Source organism: Nestor notabilis, unplaced genomic scaffold, assembly GCF_000696875.1.
Source record: "Nestor notabilis isolate BGI_N333 unplaced genomic scaffold, ASM69687v1 scaffold7868, whole genome shotgun sequence".
NCBI classification, from domain to species: domain Eukaryota; kingdom Metazoa; phylum Chordata; class Aves; order Psittaciformes; family Psittacidae; genus Nestor; species Nestor notabilis.
The window spans coordinates 633-21,696 of NW_009938664.1; the positions used below are offsets into that span (position 1 = coordinate 633).

General features: G+C 38.7%; 2 protein-coding genes across 2 annotated transcripts; one reads left to right on the plus strand and one right to left on the minus strand.

The window, feature by feature from the left end:
- Positions 1–3,632: 3,632 nt before the first annotated feature.
- On the plus strand, positions 3,633–10,625 carry AK3 (adenylate kinase 3). Its single transcript, XM_010019448.1, has 4 exons — positions 3,633–3,750; positions 6,760–6,932; positions 9,053–9,171; positions 10,281–10,625. The coding sequence occupies exons 1-4, from the start codon at positions 3,690–3,692 to the stop codon at positions 10,402–10,404; spliced, it is 477 nt and encodes a 158-aa protein (XP_010017750.1). The 5' UTR covers positions 3,633–3,689; the 3' UTR covers positions 10,405–10,625.
- Positions 10,626–13,737: 3,112 nt separating this feature from the next.
- On the minus strand, positions 13,738–20,843 carry CDC37L1 (cell division cycle 37-like 1; the record flags this gene model as incomplete). The annotated part of the gene is made up of 7 exons (XM_010019449.1): positions 13,738–13,839; positions 14,656–14,807; positions 15,477–15,483; positions 15,701–15,823; positions 16,072–16,187; positions 19,038–19,128; positions 20,556–20,843. Coding segments are annotated over 7 exons (879 nt in total), but the record flags the coding sequence as incomplete, so codon positions are not given.
- Between the last annotated feature and the right edge of the window lie 221 nt (positions 20,844–21,064).

Genomic DNA, 21,064 nt, shown 5'->3' on the forward strand with positions numbered 1-21,064 from the left:
TAGTGGTGCTTTCCAAAAACAAGGGGCAGACTTTCTCAAGACTGCTTACCTCATGCTTTTTATATTATTACTGTCTCTCCATGTGCTTAAGTTTCAGCATGATCTGTATTTGCATGCATAGTTGCTTGAATTAGTTAGTGACATGAATTACACTAAACTATGTTACATAGTTGTAGCTTGACCGCTAGCTTTCTGCCAAGATACCACAACCCCGCTCTCTGGTGGATTTTTGCAATGATGAAAGATCTCTTCCAGAATTCTGAATTTGCTTTGCTTCACGGTGGGGTTGAAAACCTTGTAAGAACCATTTCAGATTGCATGTGATGAAGTGACAGTATTGTTACTTCCAGTACTTTGAAGCTGGAAGGGACTATATTCACTTGTAAGTATCACTGCAATACTATGATTAGGTAACTGGCAAACTTCTTGGGTTTGGAGGCTTATAAGCATGTTTGAAGGTGAAGAATTATCTGTATTATGAAATCAGTTGTGATGTGATTTCCGCATCTCTTTTCACACGAGTTGTTTGCTCTGTAAGAACAATGAATTTGGATCAGTTGACTGACTTTACTACAGTTGATACCTACAAGTTAAACATTTGCTAGAAGCACCACCTGTGCAGGCATATCTATCACATTAATGCTTTTTCTGTGTACTGGGTTGTGCAAGCATAAGTTTTTATTTACAGAGGGTCACAAAAACAAAATTGTAGCTGTTAGGAACTTTGAGCATGCGTGAGACCTCCTGAGAAAGGCAGGTGTTCCAGAAGATGAAGGAAATACGTTATTTACTGCATACTTCAGGTTTTGTGCTCTTTCATTACATCTTGGAAGCAAGATCAAAGAATGAAGCAGAAAGCTGTGTGAGAAGAGGAAAATTGCAAGTGGAAATATCCCATTGCTTGATTTGAGGAGGGAGCCAGGAAGTAGTGGAAAGAAAAGTGATTTTGGCAAAGTGTTCTAGGTGGGTTGGACAGATGAAAGAATGTGAAGGAGAACCAAGATGTGAGATGAAAGGGTAGCAGACATGTTAAAACTGCAAATGTGGGGAGAGAAGCCAGTGGAGGGTGTAAAAGATGATAAATTTGCTCTGAATTAGGTAGCATAGAACTTACAAAAATCTGCTACAGTTTTTCATTCACAAACTAACCCAGATGAAGTTCTGTTTTAATTTTACTGAGAGTCATTCATTGCAGAAATGGTCTTTAAAGGATTGAGATGAATACTGATGAAGCAGGAGTAAGCAAGTACACTGAGGGAGGGGAAGGACAGAGGCAACTCAGAAAGCTCTGACAAGTTTAGTCGAGGCAAAGAGTTCGTGAGTTTTGATTTTAACAGAGAAGTCCTGCAATTCCCAGTTCTTTGGAAACTGTGTTTGTAAGCTAGGCACTTAAAACACTTGGAAAAGTAAATAACAATAGCTATGCAGTGACGTTTTTGGCACTGTCTCCTGAAAATGGATTTTGTCTGTTGAAGAGTCCTGTTAAACATGTGAGCATCCTTATGTTACTACTATGTTCTGCTGTTTTGGAGAGTGGAGAGTCTGTGACCACCTCTCAAGTGCTAAGCAACTTGTCTGAATATAGCTAGAGCTTGTGTGCTGTAATTTGGTTAGGACATGCCAATCTTTTGCAAAACTGTGAAATATAGATACCTGTTATTACCTAGGCAGGGAAGAAACCTGTGTTGCTTTTAATTCCAAAGACTGCCATGCCTGTAGTGGTTTCAGACCTAATCTGGGGGGAAAAAAAAAAGGAACAAAATAAACCCAACAAAACCTCACAAAATCCAAGCCTTCACAACAGGAAGGGGAAAAAAATGGGGGGGGGGAGGGGGGAGGGAAGCAGTTGTGGTATGCAAATTTCTTGTCCTAATATATAACTATTCGTGCCTATTTTTTTCCTTCTGTAATAGTGACTTTCTGAACAACCTGAGGTTTGTAGAGAGAAGCAGTGTGTTTCCAGCTCTGTTGGTGTAATAATGGGACCTGTCAGCTTGCCATACTCCAAACCTCTCTGGGCACAAAAGCTCATCTAGCATACTCTATCTTTCCAGAGTATGTTAGTTTCATTCTCTATCAACCTTGCTTTCTGCATATTCTTACAGCATTGTGGCTAGAGCAGTCCTGCAGTGTAAATCAGCAACAGGTCCATGCATTGAGGTACACATTAGACTGTTGAGATGTAATCCTCCTAGCCTCTGTTCTTGCAGGGTTCATAGTTCAAAGTGCACTAGAGTAACAAACAAGGTAAGACTTGCTGACCTCGAAGAAAGGAGGTAGGGAAAAGAATAGACACTTTGTACACATGCAGGGAGACTCCTTTCCAGTTTGTGATGTGCTGGAAGACTCCAGGACCCCAGCATCTGATTGTTTTCCACATTGTGTGGATTATTTGAAGTCTGATCGAGGGTGCATAATGGTTAATTCTAGATGTTCTTCAGGGTTTTCAAAGCCTGACTATAGATGTGAACACCCAGTAAGGGGAAATTGTCCCTTTATGACTTTATTTTCCCCCAGTGCCCATGATACTGTTTGCATTATTTGAGGACATCTAGTACTTTTCACTTGCTTTATCTGAAGAAGGGCCTCTGGCTACTGAACGTTCCAATACTGCATCAAGTGATGGGACTGGCATTCTTCATTGCTTTCGGCTGAAAGTGGTTATATTTTGTGTTGGCATGTCAGTCCACCCCATTTTCTCTTCTGTTTAGTTTTCTGTAACTAGATCTGAATTGACTGCAAGTAAAGGCTTCCACAGATCCACTGTAAAACCAGTCTAGCTGCTATTCTGGGTGACTTACGTAATTGGGTAATTGTTTTATAAACAAAGGCCATGGGGACTTTTTGCCTATGATACAACCCAGGCAAATGAATTTCTTCCTGACTGTACCCATAATTTAGGTGAGCTACAGCATCCTGTCTTGTGGAAGCACGGTGTGATATCCGGAACTTTGATGCGTGGATGGCATTTTAGCAAGACAGTGGGCTAAATGACTCATATTAAAGGTTATTCAGTTCCATGGCAAAATACTAGTGTCTGCACGCTCCCATAAATAGTTCACAACTTCTATAAACATCCTCTTGTAACTCTAGTAATCACAAAAATACGTATCTGGCAAGTGTGTTCCACTGCATACTGCTCTCTTAAATACCAGAGGTGTTCCTCTTCATAGTGAAGTTACAAGTTAGTAACTAGCCACTAAACTGAGAAAATACCTTTCTTTACAGGAAATGTAGGGGCTGATATCTTAACAAACTTGTATCCTTTACATTTTTTCTTTTGAAGAATCTTTTACTTAATAGTGTCTCCCAATTTTATTTTTTTGGACCTAGTATTTCAAATACTTATCAGTTAAGTTATTTGGAGGGTGTGGGCATAGGGGTGTACTGAATGCCCTGCTGACATCTGTGGAACTACAGACTGATGGAATTAATCCGATACGTATTTGCATGATCAGATCCTGATGGATCATTTGTTACTGAATTTTGGGAAGTGTACTTCCTGTCTTGTTTACAGCTTTACTGTTCTGCGCCATCCTGATCAAAACAAATTTTTTTGCACGCTTGCGGGCGCTTTTTCGCTTGGCGGAGATCAGAGATAGTGTAATGCAACTTCTCTTACTTTCACAGAAGTTGGAATCCTTGCGAAATCCTACATTGATCAAGGGCGGCTTATTCCAGATGACATAATGACAAGACTAATGCTGAATGAGCTAAAAGGTCTAGATCAGTACAACTGGCTGTTGGATGGTAAGTTAGCATGTTGGATGTCACTATATGGGGAGAAAAGCTGCACTGGAAAGCTTCAGCTGGTCACTGGTGGTTAGCTATACTCCAGTAGCCATCCTCAAGTTGTAGTAACTGCAGAGTATTTATTGCCAGCTTGTAGTGAAGACTTCAGCAGCAAGTCTGCCCCAGTTTCTTTGACTGTAAAATGCTTTGGGTGCATGCTGCCTTCAGAGTGTTACAAGGATGTTTAATTCATGTTCAAAAGGGTAGTTGAACACTCCAGTAAAATTTAAAAACTCGCCGTTATGGTAATCCTTATGCTTTATTTCTCCTTCGAAATATGCCTTGAGAAATTTCTTTTTTTAAAGCCTTTTCATGTTAAAGTCCTTGGGGAATGGAACACTTTGGGGGAATGGGGCTGAGGAATTTTTTAAACAGAAAGGTAGGTTTGTGATGCAGCAACAAGGTAGGTATGGAAGGCAAGTACTGCAGCAGTACTGACAGCAGTACTGCAGCAGCACTGACAAAACCACTGTTTAAGTGCTCTAAAAGGTCTCTTTCATTTGCTCTTTGGTTCTTTTCTCTAGGTTGAGTTGTTCTGCAGTTGTGCAGCATAAGTGTATTGCTTCAGCATTCACAGTAGAGGGAAAATGCATTTGCTGCCATCTTCATGAACCAAATGGAGATGGCTGGGTGTTTTTGTTATCCCAGTGCATGGGAGTACAGTTGTGTGCGCAGCACAAAGATAGCGTCTAGGCTGGATGTATGTGTTTTTGGATTCCAGTCACAGCCTGTCTCAGTAGATAAAACTAGGAAGATATTGGTGTGGCTGTTTGTTTAGAGGGAGTGAAAAATCCACCATGCTCTCTGGCCCTTGGTGCTTTAATTGTAGTTCCTTTTAGTACAATGATCTGTTCTGGTGATTTTAGTCACAGTTATGTTCCTCCTTCTTGAAGACAAAGGCTTAATTTCCACAGTGAGCACTACGATGAAACCTAGTCAGTAAAAGAAAGAGCTGCAGATGTTTTTTCTTTAGTCCCAGGTCCTGTGTACATACAGTTTCAGCCCCATGGAATTGGATACTGCTACAGTATAGCTGGGCACACTGGCAACTCTTTCACAGGAGGATGGTGTGGAGACTGTAATTCTGCTGCATGTTAACATACCGCCTTCGTTAAACTTTTGGAGCACAAATTTAGTTTGCATCAGCATTTCTAATGAGACTCAGTGAATTACACTAGGGATAGCTCTGGCATAATTGGCTCTGTAGGAACAATGCTGTTGTGTTGTAATACGTTAAGCAGAAAGTCGTTAGTTTGATAACTGCAGCTCAGAACAAACAGCTGAGGTCAGCCAGGTCCAACTAGAGTTGCTGAGCTGCTTGTATGCTCACTTAGCCTAATACCCATTTCCACTGCCTAGGATAGGTTGGTGGCTTCTAGAGTCAAAGCAGATACAGCAGACTGAGGTGCATGTGTGTGGGTATGATCTGCTTAGACTGATGTGCTGTATAATTAGGACATTTTTTTCTGCGTTGCTGGATTCTCCATATTCATCACATTTTGTAGATTTTTTTTTTTTTTTCCTGTATTGAGAAAACACTGAATGCATGAAACTGGTTCAGTTTCGACTAAATGCTTTTGTAAAGGCACTTAATTTTTTGAGCATGTTTCTCTTAGTTTTACTAAGTCCCAAAGGAAACTCCTTTTCCAGCTGTATAACTAAGATGTGTGGTGGCTGACTAGCTTGTCAGCAGTAAAAACAACAGCAGTGCTGGAGTCTTGGCTCTCCCTCTGCTCTTAACATTCAGAAGCACTTCCATGAAATAAGGTGAACGTGAGAGAAATAGGATGGGGGCAGTTGATGACTGTGATGCAAACCAGGTGCACAAGGCTTAATGCACAAGCAAGAGCTTGGTCTGAGTTCATCAACACTTTCCTGTTGTGATGTGTTAGACAAGACACCGTAGCTTTAAGACTTTTTTTCTTTTTTTCTTTTTTTTTTTTTTTTTTTCCCTCTTGTAAAGCTAGTTCTTGCCTGGTTCCTTACTCAGGTGATGACCTCATCAACCAGAGTTATACAAAGAAGTGTTTCTTAAGTTTGTGCCTATCAGTACTTGCCTTGAAGGAGAAGTTTTCTATAGTATGATGAACATTACAAGCTACCAAAGAGCACAAGACTATGCAAGATCTCTGTGGGTAGAGGTATTATTCCGGTGAATCCCTGTTGCAATAGCATGTTCTGCAATAGCTTTGACCACCAAAGTTCTTGTGGTCAATTTTTCATTTAAAATTATTTTTTGAGACCTTGGTTTTCTCCTTCTCTGTTTCCCCTGCCACCCTTTGTAAGTTCCACTTGATTTCTCTAACAGTAGTGCGTGCCTTTGAAGGCATGCTGCTGGAGCCATAGAGTTCATGGGGCAAAGGGCAGTGTCTTTTCAGTGAAGAGACAGATTCGTGTTCAGGCTGAGTATTCTCACAGTCATCATCCCTGAGGATAGTTCAATACACTAGACTTTACAGAGCTCTTTCTAAAGTAACTCTTTAATATAAAATTAATTCTGGACTGCCTCTGGTAGATACATTGGGCTGACGGCAACTAATAAAATAGGTTTGTAATGATCACTTCTTTAAGCCAGACTTTCACACAGCTGTAGAATTAAGAGTTGTCACAAATGTTTCTAGATTGTTCCAGACCTCTGAGTAAAGTGCTTGTAGCTTTTATTGTTCAAAATGTGTTTACAATGTTTTTATTCAATAGAGTAGTATGTAGTACATATGAGCGTAGGGTCTTTTTGTGTTTATTTGTTACACTATCAGAAAGATGATTGACTGAAATAAGAAAATGGAAGCTTGGAGGCATTTATCCATTTGAATTGCCATGACATGCTGGAAAATCTGGTGTCTCCTCAACCTTTGCAGTATGATGATGTTTGTTTTTTTCCCTATTATTTTCTCTAATGACTGAATCTAGGTAATTCTTATTATAACTCTGACTTTGGATTTTTATGGAGCTGTTTCCTTTAAAAAGGTTTCCCCAGAACGGTTGCTCAGGCAGAAGCCCTGGATAAAGAATGTCAAATAGACACTGTGATTGACCTAGATGTACCATTTGATACCATAAAATGTCGGCTCACAGCACGCTGGATCCATCCTGCCAGTGGCAGAGTCTACAATCTGGAATTCAGTCCTCCCAAAGTGCAGGTAAGCAATACATGGCAGCGTTGGCTGTAAATAAATATTGAATTGCATTTGGTAATTGCAGTAAACTACTGTTTGCATGTGTTGTTGCAAAACACAGTAGTTCAGAAGAAAAAGGTTCATTTAATCTCTTAGGACACAGAACCCATCTGGTAACCCTTCTCCTACCTGTCTCTGTGGGAATATTAGTGATGTGGTAGGAGCTTAAGCTTAGGTAAAATGTGTTTGTCCCTTGCAAAGCGGAATGCAACAGTGATTTCAAAGTCCCTGTTAAAGCTGTTCAGTGATCTGGAATACTCTTAGTCTTACATACTGGCGTAGCAGTTGGGTATGTTTTTAGCCTGTTCTGCAAGTTTGCAGCATGTACGGTCCAATATGTAGTTTCTTTTTCCTTCCTCCAGAGGACTCATTCTTTTTATCTAGGAAGCACAGTGAATGACCAGTCAGAGGAACCCACTTAATGTTCTCCCTGTGTTTATATTTAACCAGGACAAGTATTTGCAGGGAACCAGTTGTTGTCTTGAAAAATTTGATGTGGAAACATGCCAGTCAGGGAATCTTCTCAACAGATCAAAGAGGTTATGGCTTCAGATACCCTAAGGAGGAATAGTAAACTTGAAGATGATTGTACGTTGTTACCTTAAGCTTTCTGAGGAACTTGGAGTAGCGTTAGTGCAACTTGGCTTAAGCTGTATTTCATCCGTAACTCTAAATCACTTACCTCTTGTGACATCGCATTTCACCTGGAAGCTCTATTAAGTTACACCAGAAGCTTAGCAGGCCTTGTAGTTTTTGGATTTCAGTGTTTTCAGTGGATTTCAGGAAAAGAGGTCAGCTGAAATAGCTGGTAAGCACTGGAAGTGAGCAACTGGAAACACTGCAACAAAGAATTATTAGACCTACCAAATAGTAGGCTTCAGCTTTGTTATTAGGAACACTCCACTTTACCCTACACTAATTAGTATATCAGAATATAGATAACATATCTGTTATCTCGTAGACCTGCAAAATGTTTACTTACTCAACAGAACTGAATGATTATGGCTTAGAGTTAATGCAAGGCTGAAAGTTCAGTATTTGATAAGTACAATTCAGGCACTAGTATGGCTGCCTGGACAGATGCTAGAAATAAACACACTGACTGTTTTAAATGATTGTATTATGTAAACAAGGTAGGTTTGACTATGTAAATCCATCTCTAATAAAATACAGATGTTCTGAAACAGAGTTTCTTCACACCTTCATGAACAGAGAAGCTTATCGAACATTTACAATTACTGATTTTCTGGGACTGCAAGAATGCAAGTAGGAAAGAAAAACATTCTTGTGGTCTAATTTGCTTTGTGCTTGCAAGATCACTCATGTTTCCACTCCAAATATCAGACTAAACTTGTCTTCAGGGAAGATTAAAATTCTTGAAGATTTATTTAATATATAAGGAGGAACAAAGAGTCCCTTTTATCTGTGGCAGGTCATATTCTGTCCTTAGATGCACAATGATTCAATGCATTTAAGGAGGAGCCAAATTTTCTGCCGCTAGCTAGTCCTTCACAGGATATGCCAGTGGTCAATAATTTCTTCAGTCATTGCTGGTTTCAAGGCTTAAAAGCTTTGTAATCACTTAAAACACTTCAGTAAATTGGAGGTGAAATTTGTGGTAAAGTAGGACCTGTCATAATGTCCTCATTAGGTCCCTACTTCTGATTACTGAATCCTAGAAAAACTTTAGCTGGCTTTCATGCTATTTTTTGTACAACTGTTGTTGTCAATGTTATATTTGCAACTTCAAATCAAAGGGCCATTACCAACAATGTTTTTTTCCCCTCATATACAAAGGTTTTGTCTACGTATTTGCCATATTCAGTGAATGTTTGAGAGAATAAATTAGTCAAGTTACTATGACTTGATGTTCATTGCTAATACTGAGAAAATACTTTTAACTAATGGACTGTTTTACTAGGAAGTCAACATCTTATATTCCAGATTAAGATATGGGCAGCAGTCATAATAAGCAGAAATCTATAGCTTGACTAACTGGAAACTGATCATAATTTAAATAGAAAGCTACACAAAACATACTTAATAACAGATACACACCGGTGTTTGTTTTAAACCATGATTAGGGCATTGATGATATTACCGGAGAGCCACTTGTTCAGCGTGATGATGATAAGCCAGAGACAGTTACGAAGAGGCTGCAGGCTTACGATGCACAAACAAAACCTGTTCTAGAATATTATCGGTAAGTAGTAAAATCTATTCTTCCACATTCTAGAAATTTCTTCCATAATAGCATAGTGAGGAACAGATCTCTTCAATTACAAAGATATTGTAACAGTGAACGTAGTATGAGTAGCAGTGTATCTTTCAACAACTCAATAAAAAATCAGTGCAGTAAAACGAGTGTTTTCCACTGTTGCATGTAGCAAAAGAGCCTTTCCCAGCAGCCATATTTATGAAGAGCATTATTCAATACATTATAATACTGTTCTGTCAACATAGCTCTGTTTAGTAAAGTAACACACAAATAATTTTATTTTTTTTTAAGATATAACAGCATCTCTTCTCCTCTGGGTTCATAAGAAGAAGCCCCCTATAACAAGGGCAAGGGGTCAAGAAATGTGACACAAAAAGAAGAACTGTTAATGGGGATTTAAAAGTGGCTGTTCAAAAAACAGGACTGTGATGGGCAGAGCTAGTACGACTCCTTGTGAATAAGCAGCTATTTGAGAATGCTGCCATTTGCACATTGAACAAGTTATTGGTTCTTTTAAAAGTCAAAATTATACATAAAGTTTCTCTTAATGTAAAGCTGCAAATACCACAGTGCTAACATACAGACAATAGTAGGTTACCATGTGGAGCTCTGCAGTCTCTTCTTGCCTAGACAAAGAAATTGGACTCTGACATCCTCCTAAAGTAACTGTCCTTTCTCTGTCACTGTATTCACCACCTTTCATTATGCTGTATGAAAACTGCTGAGCAGAACACTAGAAGCTCCATCTTTGAAGTAGTTAAGTTTTAAATGAGATTTTCTGGATTGGCAGTTACAGTACAGTTTTATCTGTAAAGTACGTTATTCTCAATAATAATAGTAGCCTAGGCCTATGTCTTACTGCGGTGCTTTGAGCCATTTTTACTTCAGAAAGCTACTAAATGAACTGATGTGGCCAATGGCTACTGTTTGAAGAATAATGCCTATATTCCCAATGTTATGGCTGTTACTGGTGCTAAATCACTTACATATTCACACACTCCTGCCAGGGCAATCTTAAAATGAGGTGGAGGTCTTAGAAAAAAAAAAAAAAAGCAATTTCATTTCTGTGATGTTTTCTTCCTTTTCTTTTTTAGGGAAAAAGGATTACTGAAATCCTTCCCTGGAACAGAAACCAATAAGATCTGGCCACATATCTATGCTTTCCTCCAAACCAAGTTGCCAGATGTAAACCAGAAAGATGCTGCCACTACCAGGTGAAAATAGGTCTAAATTCTGCTCATCTGTCATAGCTCACACTTGATTACATGAGATTCAGCAGTCAAGGATTTCTCTTAAGTAGACTACCAGACTGATCAATAATTAAAGTTTAATGTTGTCCTTAACTTACATTATGATAAAACTTTGTTGCTTGTGGTTCTCACTTTAATGCTGTATTTTTTTTATATTAAATATACCTAAATTTTATAGTACTTCAACAACTTATAATATAGACTTCAACAAAAGCAGCTGCTTTTGTCTTTTATTCATAAAATATTTATGTTTGTAAATACTGACTGGTGAAGGAAACACATTTCAGAATACAGCTTAATTACAAAGCACATTTATTGATTTACTCACTCATGAAATGTAGGGTGAATCAATGGTAAGGACATGAAAACACATTTCTGAATGTGTGACTAGTTTAGGCCAGCCAGAAACCATGACCGCTATTCTGCAAAAGGCCATTTCAGACCAGAACTGGCATACGTATATAGATCATTATCATGGAAGACAGTCACCTTCTTCCAGCTTTGCTTGCACACGTTACTTGATATTGCTGGGCTTAATTATGCTTAGCACTTGCTGGATGATTGGCCTTATTGCTGTGTTTTTACTTCTGCCCTCAGAGCAGCTGTAAGGCATGAAAAGTGGAGTTTCACTGATGTGCTACACATTTGGTAAAGCCTCTGTCTTTGTGCAGCTGTCCAAGACATTATTAGTACGAAGACAGCAAATACTAAACAGACTAACTAACCTGGTAAACCTGGAGCTAGATGATCCTAACACACTTTATCATATTATTGTAGCAACTTTCACTGCAGCAATTGCACTGGTTTTCATGGTTTCATACTAAGAATTCATGTCTCTGACCAGCTCTTGTCTTTATATATTCACGAGGTAATTGGAATTACAGAACTCCACAGGCCACACTTTTTAACAGTCCAGGTAATGCAGACATTGCTAGTTTTCAGTGAACTCTCCTAGCTTTTTTTTTTTTAATGCTCACCAGATTGAGTTTCAAGAAGCCTCAACAAAACCTGAGGAACATACAATTCTGTCTAGGTGATGTCTGAAGTAGCTGTGTGCTACTCGTGCAGGTCCCAATCTCCTTTTGCAGTGATTGTTTGGAGACAACTACAAAGCTGTGGTGCTGACGCACCTTGGACTGACTACATTTGCAAATCTAGTTTTAGCATTATCAACACTGAGACACATTAGAGTCTAAAAAAGGTGGTCACTGTAGAATTTACAAAGCTTTCTCATTAGTATAAGTGCACAAACTGGCTGCAGCTATCACTGCAAGCAGTTTTCCTTATATTTTAGAGAAGGTTTGCCAAAAGTCTGACCACTTGAACTTTCATCTTCATAAATGTCTATATGGAGGCTGTAGACTAAGTGAGTTTAAGATACCACTTCCTTAGAAAAGTCATAGTTAGAAAACAGTAGTTACCACATTACAAGAAGAAACCCTGATACACTGCTTACTTCTATTTATGCATTTTGACTTAAATAAAAAGCAGCTATGCTTGGTTTTTTTGCCAGCCTATATAAGTTTCAGTTAGCTGGAAGGAGAAGGCGGTGGGGCAACCTCCTTATGCTTTGACACTTATGCCCACACCATCCAATTTTACCCCCTTAGAAACTTTAAAAATAACTTCCAGTCTATCACAGGTTGCTGGATCAGTATGGCTTTACTGCTAATGGCAGCAATTGCAAGTTGCTGTGCTACACTACCATTACTACCCTTATACATGACATTTAGTTAAAAACAACCTGAAGTTATTAGTTTCCCTTCGTTTCCCTTAACAATTAACTAATTATTAAGGAGGAGGTGGTGTTTACTTACTCTCTCTGGAGTATCTGTCAAACTTAACTTAAACATTTACTACTGAAGCTGGTTATCTCTAATTTGCATGTGGGACAGAGCTGCTGCCTGGTCCTTTATCCTCTGTTTGTAAGAGAGCTGCTAGAGAGCACAAGGCACATGAGAAACTACTTCTATCAGTGGATCAGGAGTTCTTACTTTTGCTACTGCTTTTGTACAAATACTCACTCCAGTATGTAATGCAGACTTAAGACTTTTCCCTATCCTTTCTGTAGCCAAAGCTGAAAATTACTGGATCTCAGTGCAGCAGGTAGACTGTGCTCATCAAACTGTTGAAATCTAGATACCTTCCAGACCTTACATACAATCAGAACAATAAAGGACTGAGAGTGTGTGCCAATACCGTTATTTGAGATACAAGGTGTCTTCCACTGAAGTCTTTCAACTGCAGTATGTTCGTACAGACAGAACTGTTCTAATAGCATAAAGTTAGAAAAGCACAGTAGAATTTTGGATTGCAAAAGTATTTTTATCATTAAAAAGATTTTTTAATTATTTTCCACTTTAATTGTTCTGAGCTGGCAATGTAATAAGCCCACTTTAGTTTAGTAGCATATGAAATAATCTATCACACCCCGCATGACACCTGATCCTAGGTGAACTGTGACAAAGCTTCTTGTATAAACTGATGTCTTAGCCTAATCCTTGTACCTCAAGTTCTGTCCATCCCCTCCATGAAATATTTCTGCTCATAATGAGACTTGATTTAAAAAAAACCTGGAGTTAGCCTCATGAATAAGAGTCAAGACTCTGAGAAATCATACAACCCAGCACTCATATGTAGACAAGCGTTGCTTACATTTTAGGACAAAACGAAGTTATATTTAATGAAAGCACAATGTAACATTTAAATCCCCTTAGTGGAGGTAGAAAGCCAGTGTTTTAATCTAATCCATTCAGATCTGAAATACTGATACCAGATATTGATTTATTGCTATTAGTGATAACCAAATTTGAGAGCTTATAACGTCAGCAAGGTAGCATGAATACAGTTGTGATCTCCAATATTCATAGAGTAAAACATGTCCACATCTGTGGTAAGACACGAGCAGATTCTACCGCGAATCTACTGCTTCTTGTAAACATTGTATTTGTGCAGATTTTTTTTTTCCAGACTTCAATTTCTAAATTCATAAAGGCAAGGTTAGTAGCAGAAAACGCATCCGGTTTCACGTTTGACAATATGAGAACCCTGCTCTTCAAGGACAACCAAAAACCTAGCAGCACGTTTTCAAACAATATTACAAGTTTTTCTGAATTACCAACCCTTCAAAACTCCGTCCCCCCTAAAACCAAACAAAACAACAACAAAAATCTGACACCAAAAATAAAGTGCAGTACCCAGAAAAATAAATGTCAAGAAAATAGCCATGTTTGTTTCTTTAGGGGGAAAGTAAGAAAAAAAGGGGTGGGAGGAAGAGTAGTTGGCCTCAGTCTTATGATTACTATACTGTGTCCATCATTTTGGATTCTTCTTCATCTCTTTGTATCACAGAGTTTAAACTGCAGACATCTGTGTCTATAGAACCTTGTAGATGACTTGTGTTCTGCAACAGATGAAAAATTGACAGTTTAATTACCTGCAACTGTATATATGGAGGGAAATTTTAGCTGAAGTTTGACTCTTTGTGTTGTCCACAATAAAATGAGACAAACTGCAACAGTAAGGAAATAAGCTTTGAAAAATTCATCAACCAATATTATCTCACTGTCTCAAGAATTCTTTAAATCTGCTTGCATAGCTTGTATTTGGTCTCATTATTTCTTGACTTGACTGCACATTTACTTAAAATTCAGCTGTTGGATCTTACTTGAGAGGTACTGTAATCAAATTATTTCAAATAAGTAGTCTGATTGTAACTTCTTTCCTAATAACTAATTTTTGACAATTTTGTAAGTTGCTTCTTGACTCCATCATGTGGCCAATGGTAGTATCATAACAGAAGACCTAGGTATCCTCAATTTTCTTTCATCACACAGAAAACTTTCCTTAGGCTTGGCCTCCCCAAATGATCCCATGAATAGGATTAGTCATTTTACACTGAAAGCTCATTTCACTGCTTGTGGTAAAGACTTTGAATACAATTCTAGCATCTGATCAGTTTTATGATGCAGTGTTTATTTTAAGCATGAAAATGTAAGGGTCCTGAACTGACACTCTTTTGACCTTATGCTGAAGCTTTCTGAATTCAGCAAGTAAAAAGAAAGCCTGTATATGCCTTGCATATTGATAACACTGCACACTATATCCTGAACACTAGCAATTCTAGGAATAATCCTCTTTATATTTCAGCTTTATATTACAGCTTCTCAAGGCAGGACCTAGTCCTACGTTAACTAATTTCCAGAAATAATAAACCTACCTGTGAAAAAGATGTCAGCTGTCCTACCAGACCAGGATTGACACTGAGATCATGTACTAACATGGTTGGAAAGCCATGCGATTGTGACCATATTCTCACTCTTGTCTTGAATGCCTCAAGTTCATTTTTAAAAGCCTCAAAATAGCCTTCTCCTGTCTGCAAAGAGAAAAATTAAGTATTTGCATTTCAGCCAGATTTACTTTTGAGTTGTAAGCATATACAGTGCTGAAAAACATGCAGTAACGCATGTTATACCCTTTGGGGAATAACAACTGTGAACAATTTAAGAATAATGTTAGTCAACTTAAAACTAAATTTCAGATAGATTTCTTATTAGAACAATCTGTAGTATTTATATGTAAGAGCAAAGTAATTGACTTATCAAAGGACATGTTCTAATAAACCTAAACTTAATTTTAGCCTTTCCTTTATTTCAGCTCAGAAACCAGTACCCGTTAGAAGTACAGGTGCTTGTTGCAACACTTTGGTCAAAAGTAAAGCGTAAGTTGACTTGCACTTTAACTGAACTCCTTTAGGTAATACTGAGACCCATCAGAGTCTTGAATAACCAAATAGAGTCTGCAGCAAACCACAGTTTCAGATTTCCTGCATTCCTCCTGCATGGCTCTGGATTGCTCTATTTCAGTAATGAGAAAGGAACACACTTTTGGGCCCCACTGTGAACTGCAGATAAATGAGAAGTTGTGACAGTATATAGGTACACTGTGAAAACACAGGTGTAAGTAGCCAAATTAGTCCTTTAACTGGTCTGCATTTGCTTTTGTTATTTAACTATTACCTGTCCCCTTAATGTGTCTTACTTTCCCTCTGGGATAAGCAAAATACGCTATACTTTCAATGTCAGAATTTGAATTACACCAAAACATTCTGTCTAGAAAAGAACTGCTAACAAAACACTTTCCCATAAACCTAAGTCAGTCAATAAAATATTTAGCTTTTTATGGTTAGGAAGAAACCTTCTCTAAAGCACTGGTCCTCTGTACAGCATTGAGATTTTCTTCCATCTTTACCCAAGTTGACTTACTTTGGCTTTTTGGAAAAAGAGACGAAAACAACCTCTTGGATCTACATTGCAGCTTCTGGCAATTTCTATAATAAACTGCATTACAACAGCTTGGTGTGCTACTTGTTCCATCAGAGCTCTTTTCTGGGAGGAAAAAAAAAATACGATTTAAAGGCATTTCCTGTGATTATATTTCTAAAATCCAGCATAATTTGCTTTTGTTCCTAAACAGATGAGAATTGATGCTCACAAAACCAAGGGGACTGATAAATATTGTGACAATGCACTAAAGTCAAGAGAGGGTGGGAAGAACAGTTAAACAGCTAAACAAGTTGGTCAGCTTTTCTATAATGCATGTGGGGTAGGGAACAATTTAAGCATCTTTTTCATACCTGCTCAGCTTCTAGATGAAAACACCACAACATGAGATACCTAGATGTTTCTTCACATACAAGATACGGGTGATCAGACAAAAATCTTTGACTATCATCCCATCTGCTCAGCATACCTAATAAGAGAAACATTGTTAAAATACTCTAAATGGATTACTGATTTAATACATCAAGGAAGTTACTTGCATTCACACCCCAGTATCTGTAACACCTTTGCAATTTACTGACCTCAGAATGACAGCATGCAGCTAAATTTGGGGGGTTTATTTATATATCTAACCAACACTTAAAGAGCATTACATGAAGGTATAATCAGAAGATGGTAACAGTAGATTTTAACAGTCACAATCTCCTCTATTTTAATGCATCTCTAGCATTGTTGATATGTTATTTTTAATCAGTTCTCATACCCAGTAACAAAGTGGTGTAGGTGTCAGTTACATCAAATAGTTTAAAAAGTTTATGGATAGAGATATACATTCAGTGATTCTAGCAAACACAAATCCTCTAAACATTTGCATGTAAGAACACAGACAAAAGTGTGTTTTCTGTCAAAAATGAAAGTCCTTTTAAAACATGATTTGCTAGGTTTTTAGGAAATTTGATTACAGGACCAGCTTGATCTCAAAAAGCAAAGCCACAACAGTATTGGAAAGTTAACTAGAAGACTGAATTGTGATTGACAGCATGTAAATAGCTGACTTTAAAATCAGAACTCAATACTCTGATGACTTACTAAGATTGTCCTTCATGACAATCACTGACAGTCGTTACTGGCAGCAGGTGCCAGATGTACAGCTTTACCCGTCTATCAGTGTATAATTATAACTGGGCTAAAGATAATTCAGTGGTAATGACCTAAGCTAATCTTCATTCTAGCAAACAAATGCCTAAAGAGAAAGCAACGGCTAATATTTATTTTGGCTGTTTTCAAGAAAGCTATTTTGCTAAAGTTCTTTATTACTTTGAAGCCGGAGCAGGATCCAGAAACAAGCCTCATGCAATGTGGCCAGTAAAGTCCACACTGCCCCTTGGCAGAAGCTAGCAGAGGACAAGGGACTTGAAAGAGCATTAATGCACTGCCTCTTTATACAATGGACTTAACCTATTTTGAATTAAAGTAACAACATACCTTTGAATTTAGGAGGCAAGAGAAAAGATTATGACCTTCTGTAATAAGTTTGCTTCTGTAAAAACTAAATCTGAATTTAGACAACAAAATAATTGTGCCCAACTCTTAGGAAGTCTGCAAGAAAGCCTCTTTTCTTTCCTGCTACAGCAGGGGAGATGTCTTCTAATTCTGCTATATTACACTTAGCAGTTAAGGTATTTGACAGTGTCATAGAATCACAGAATAGTTAGGGTTGGAAAGGACCATCTAGTTCCAACGCCCTTCACCATGGGCAGAGACGCCTCACTTTAGACCGTGTCACCCAAGGCTCTGTCCAACCCAGCCTTGAACACTGTGAAGGATGGGCATTCACAACTTCCTCGGGCAACCCATTCCAGTGCCTCACCACCCTCACTGTGGGAACTTCTTCCTTACATCCAACCAAAAATTCCCCCATGGAAGCCATTACCCCTTGTCCTATCGCTACAGTCCCTAATGAAGAGTCCCTCCCCACCATACTTGTAGGCCCTCTTCAGACTCTAGAAGGCTGCTGTGAGGTCTCCACACAGCTTCTCTTCTCCAGACTGAACAGCCCCAGCTTTCTCAGCCTGTTTTCATACGGGAGGTGCTCCAGCTCCCTTATCATCCTCATGGCCTTTCCCTGGACTCATTCCAACAGCTCCATGTCCTTTTTATGTTGAGGACCCCAGAGCTGGATGCAGTACTGCAGGTGGGGTCTCACGAGAGCAGAGTAGAGGAGCAGAATCACCTCCCTCAACTTGCTGGTCACGCTCCTTTTGATGCAGCCCAGCACACGGTTGGTTTTTGGGCTACAAGCACACATTGCTGGGTCATGCTGAACTTCTCATCAACCAATACCCGCAAGTCCTTCTCCACAGTGCTGCTCTGAATTACTTCTCCACCCAACCTGTAGCTGTGCCTGGGATTGCCCTGACCTGGACCTTGCACTTCACATTGTTGAGCTTCATGAGGCTGGCACTGGCGCAGCTCTCAAGCGTGTCAAGATCCTATCACTCCTGTTTGCATACTCTTGACAGTGTTGTGCCTTGGCTTGGTAATCGCAAGGTTTGCTACATCTAGCAAGACTAGAAACCCTTTCTTCGAAACAGCTTAAGGTCCTTAGAAGCTAAATACCTTAGAAAAAACGAGTTTGTACAAAGAATTGAATTTTTCCAGCTCAGTCCTGTTCTTGATTGTTCTGGAATTCCAAATATGGCTACACTACACCACACCAGCCTGTAACTAAGAATGTGGAAGACACTTCAGAGAACCATGAAAATTTCAGATTACTTTTTAAGAAAAGTTTTGTGTTTAATTGGGTTCAACAATTATGACAGAACTAAAGTGACACCTAGTGGATAATTAAATATAATCTTAAGAAATGTACAATTCCATGCACACATACCCTTAGTACGCATTTACAAACATTTTCCTTGTCAGTCACTACCCTTGTAGCTCCACAGCCATCAGAAAAACATTTACTGAAAGGAGACAGCTATGAACAATCCCATGCACTGTTATACACATGACATATCTCTATGAATGTCCCTGCCTTTTCCCACCGAACAGCAGAAAAAGTTGCTAGAACTTCATTTTTCAGGGTTGAAGCTCATTTGAGTATTAAGTTTTTATTGGTTACATAAAGTAACAAGCTCCTTACAAAAAGTTTACACCTTATTTTGCTTTGAAATTATTATCTGTCCTGATAAAATAAAGCTAAACTAACTGTTAGCCAGATCTTTCATTTATTAGCATTCATTCTGTACAATAAGTAGTAAACCTACACAAAATTCTTCAGAAGTTTGAATTGCAAACTGCTGGTAAAAGCACTCACCAAAGTGTCTAATCTTTTGTTCATGTTTTTGCATAAGTGGTTCAGACACATCTTCATCTTCTGTTTCTTTTCTTTTTTGATTAATAAAACTCTGAGGAAGAGAAAAATTGTACTATCACAGAAACTACAGACACATTTTTGTGATATACAGGAGTATTATGTTACTATTTAAAGGACTATGCTCTAATTTTAGAGTCATGTCATACTTGAGAAGGTTTTCTTTTAAAGAGTGCATTACCTAATAATAGAGTGTAAAAGTCTCATTAAAATCTAGAGAACTCTCAGAAACGTCTGTCCTTAGACAGGAACATCCTGATCTGTCAACAATGAGAATCAAGTACATTGCAGCCTGGATGCAGCTAAATCAGTGCAATTAGAAGATACACTAGCTGTTCAAATTAAATTGTGAAATCAAAGCCAAGATTCTACTTAAAAAAAGAGAAAGAAAGGAAAAAAAAAAAAAAAAAGATTGGAAAGATTGTGCTAGATAATCTGTATTACAATAGTTATTATTAGAGGCAAACTAACAGTTTCTCATTTTAAGAATTTGGCACACTAGAGAAGCACACTGTGAAGAAACAATTGTTCAGTGCATTTAGCAATGTTTGCACTACAAAGAATCATAGAATGGTACAGACTGGAAGGGACATTTAAAGATCATGCAGTTCCACCCCTCCCTGCCATGGGCAGGGGCATCTTTGACTAGACTGAGTTGCTTAAAGCCCCATCCAACCTGATGTCTATTGCTTCCAGGGATGGGCCATCCACAACTTCCCTCAGCAACCTGTTCCAGTGTCTCACCACCCTCTTCATAAAAAAATTATTCCTTGTATCCAATCTAAACCTATCCTCTTCCATCTTAAAAACAGTGCCCCTTGTCCTATCACTACAAGCCATGATAAAAAAATAACCTTTTAATCTTTCTTAGAAGCCCCCTTTATGTATTGAAAAGCCACAATAAGGTAAATAAGGTCTCCTGAAGCCTTCTGTTCTCCAGGCTGAACAATCTCAACTCTCTCAGCCTTTCTTCACAGAAGACATGTTCTATCCCTCTGACCATTTTTATGGCCCTCCTCTGGACCTGCTCCAACAGGTCCATGTATTTCTTACTAGGGACACCAGACCTGGATGCAGTACTCCAGGTGGGGTCTCACAAGAGCAGCTGAGGGAGAGAATCACCTCTCTCAACCTGCTAGCCATGCTGCTTTTGAGCAGCTCAGGACACAGCTGGCTTTCTGAGCTGCAGGCACACACTGCCAGCTCATATGTAATACGTAAGTGACCCACACAACTTCTGATCTACACTTCTGGTAGAGAAATGTCATCTGGATTTGTAGTATGAGTGCAGCTTGCAGCTTGCTCCCTTTCATAAGGAAAAGTAAGAAATAAACCATTTAGCACACACTGTGGTTTTGTGCTGTGCTGGACACAGAAGACATTCAACGCTAGTAATAATTAGAAAGAAAGAAAAAAAAAAAAGCTAACACTTGTTTTCATGCACACTGATACGGGTCATACCTTATTAAATACCTCCTTACTAACAGGATCTGTGTTCCATAGATTCTGTCTTTCCCTCTGGTTTAGTGCTTCTTCTTTTCTTCTCCACTCTTCCTCTCTCCATCTCAACTCTGCAGCTTCAGTCTTTGCTTGAGCAGACTCCTGATCCCAGGATTCTGAATTATGCAGAACTAAGCTACCAAGTTTTTGCTGGGCTTCTGCTAGGTTCCACGTGCATTCTACAGAGTGCTTCACAAACTCTTTTTCTTTTTGGCAGGCCAATTCGATCCCTTGGCTGTATGTCTGTGAGGAAAATCAGACATGCTATTTATGGAGGGAAAATTGACAGTTTATAGTTCGTATAGGAGCAGACAGGCCTAAATCCCAAAGATAATGCACCTGGAAGGCACTTTAGATATACAGCATTATATTCACAGGAGCAACGAAGCATGGTATTTTACAGCTAGATGTTTTTTATAAAGAGACTTCCAGTTCAAGCAGTCTTAACTCTGTTAAGTGCATTTGCAAAA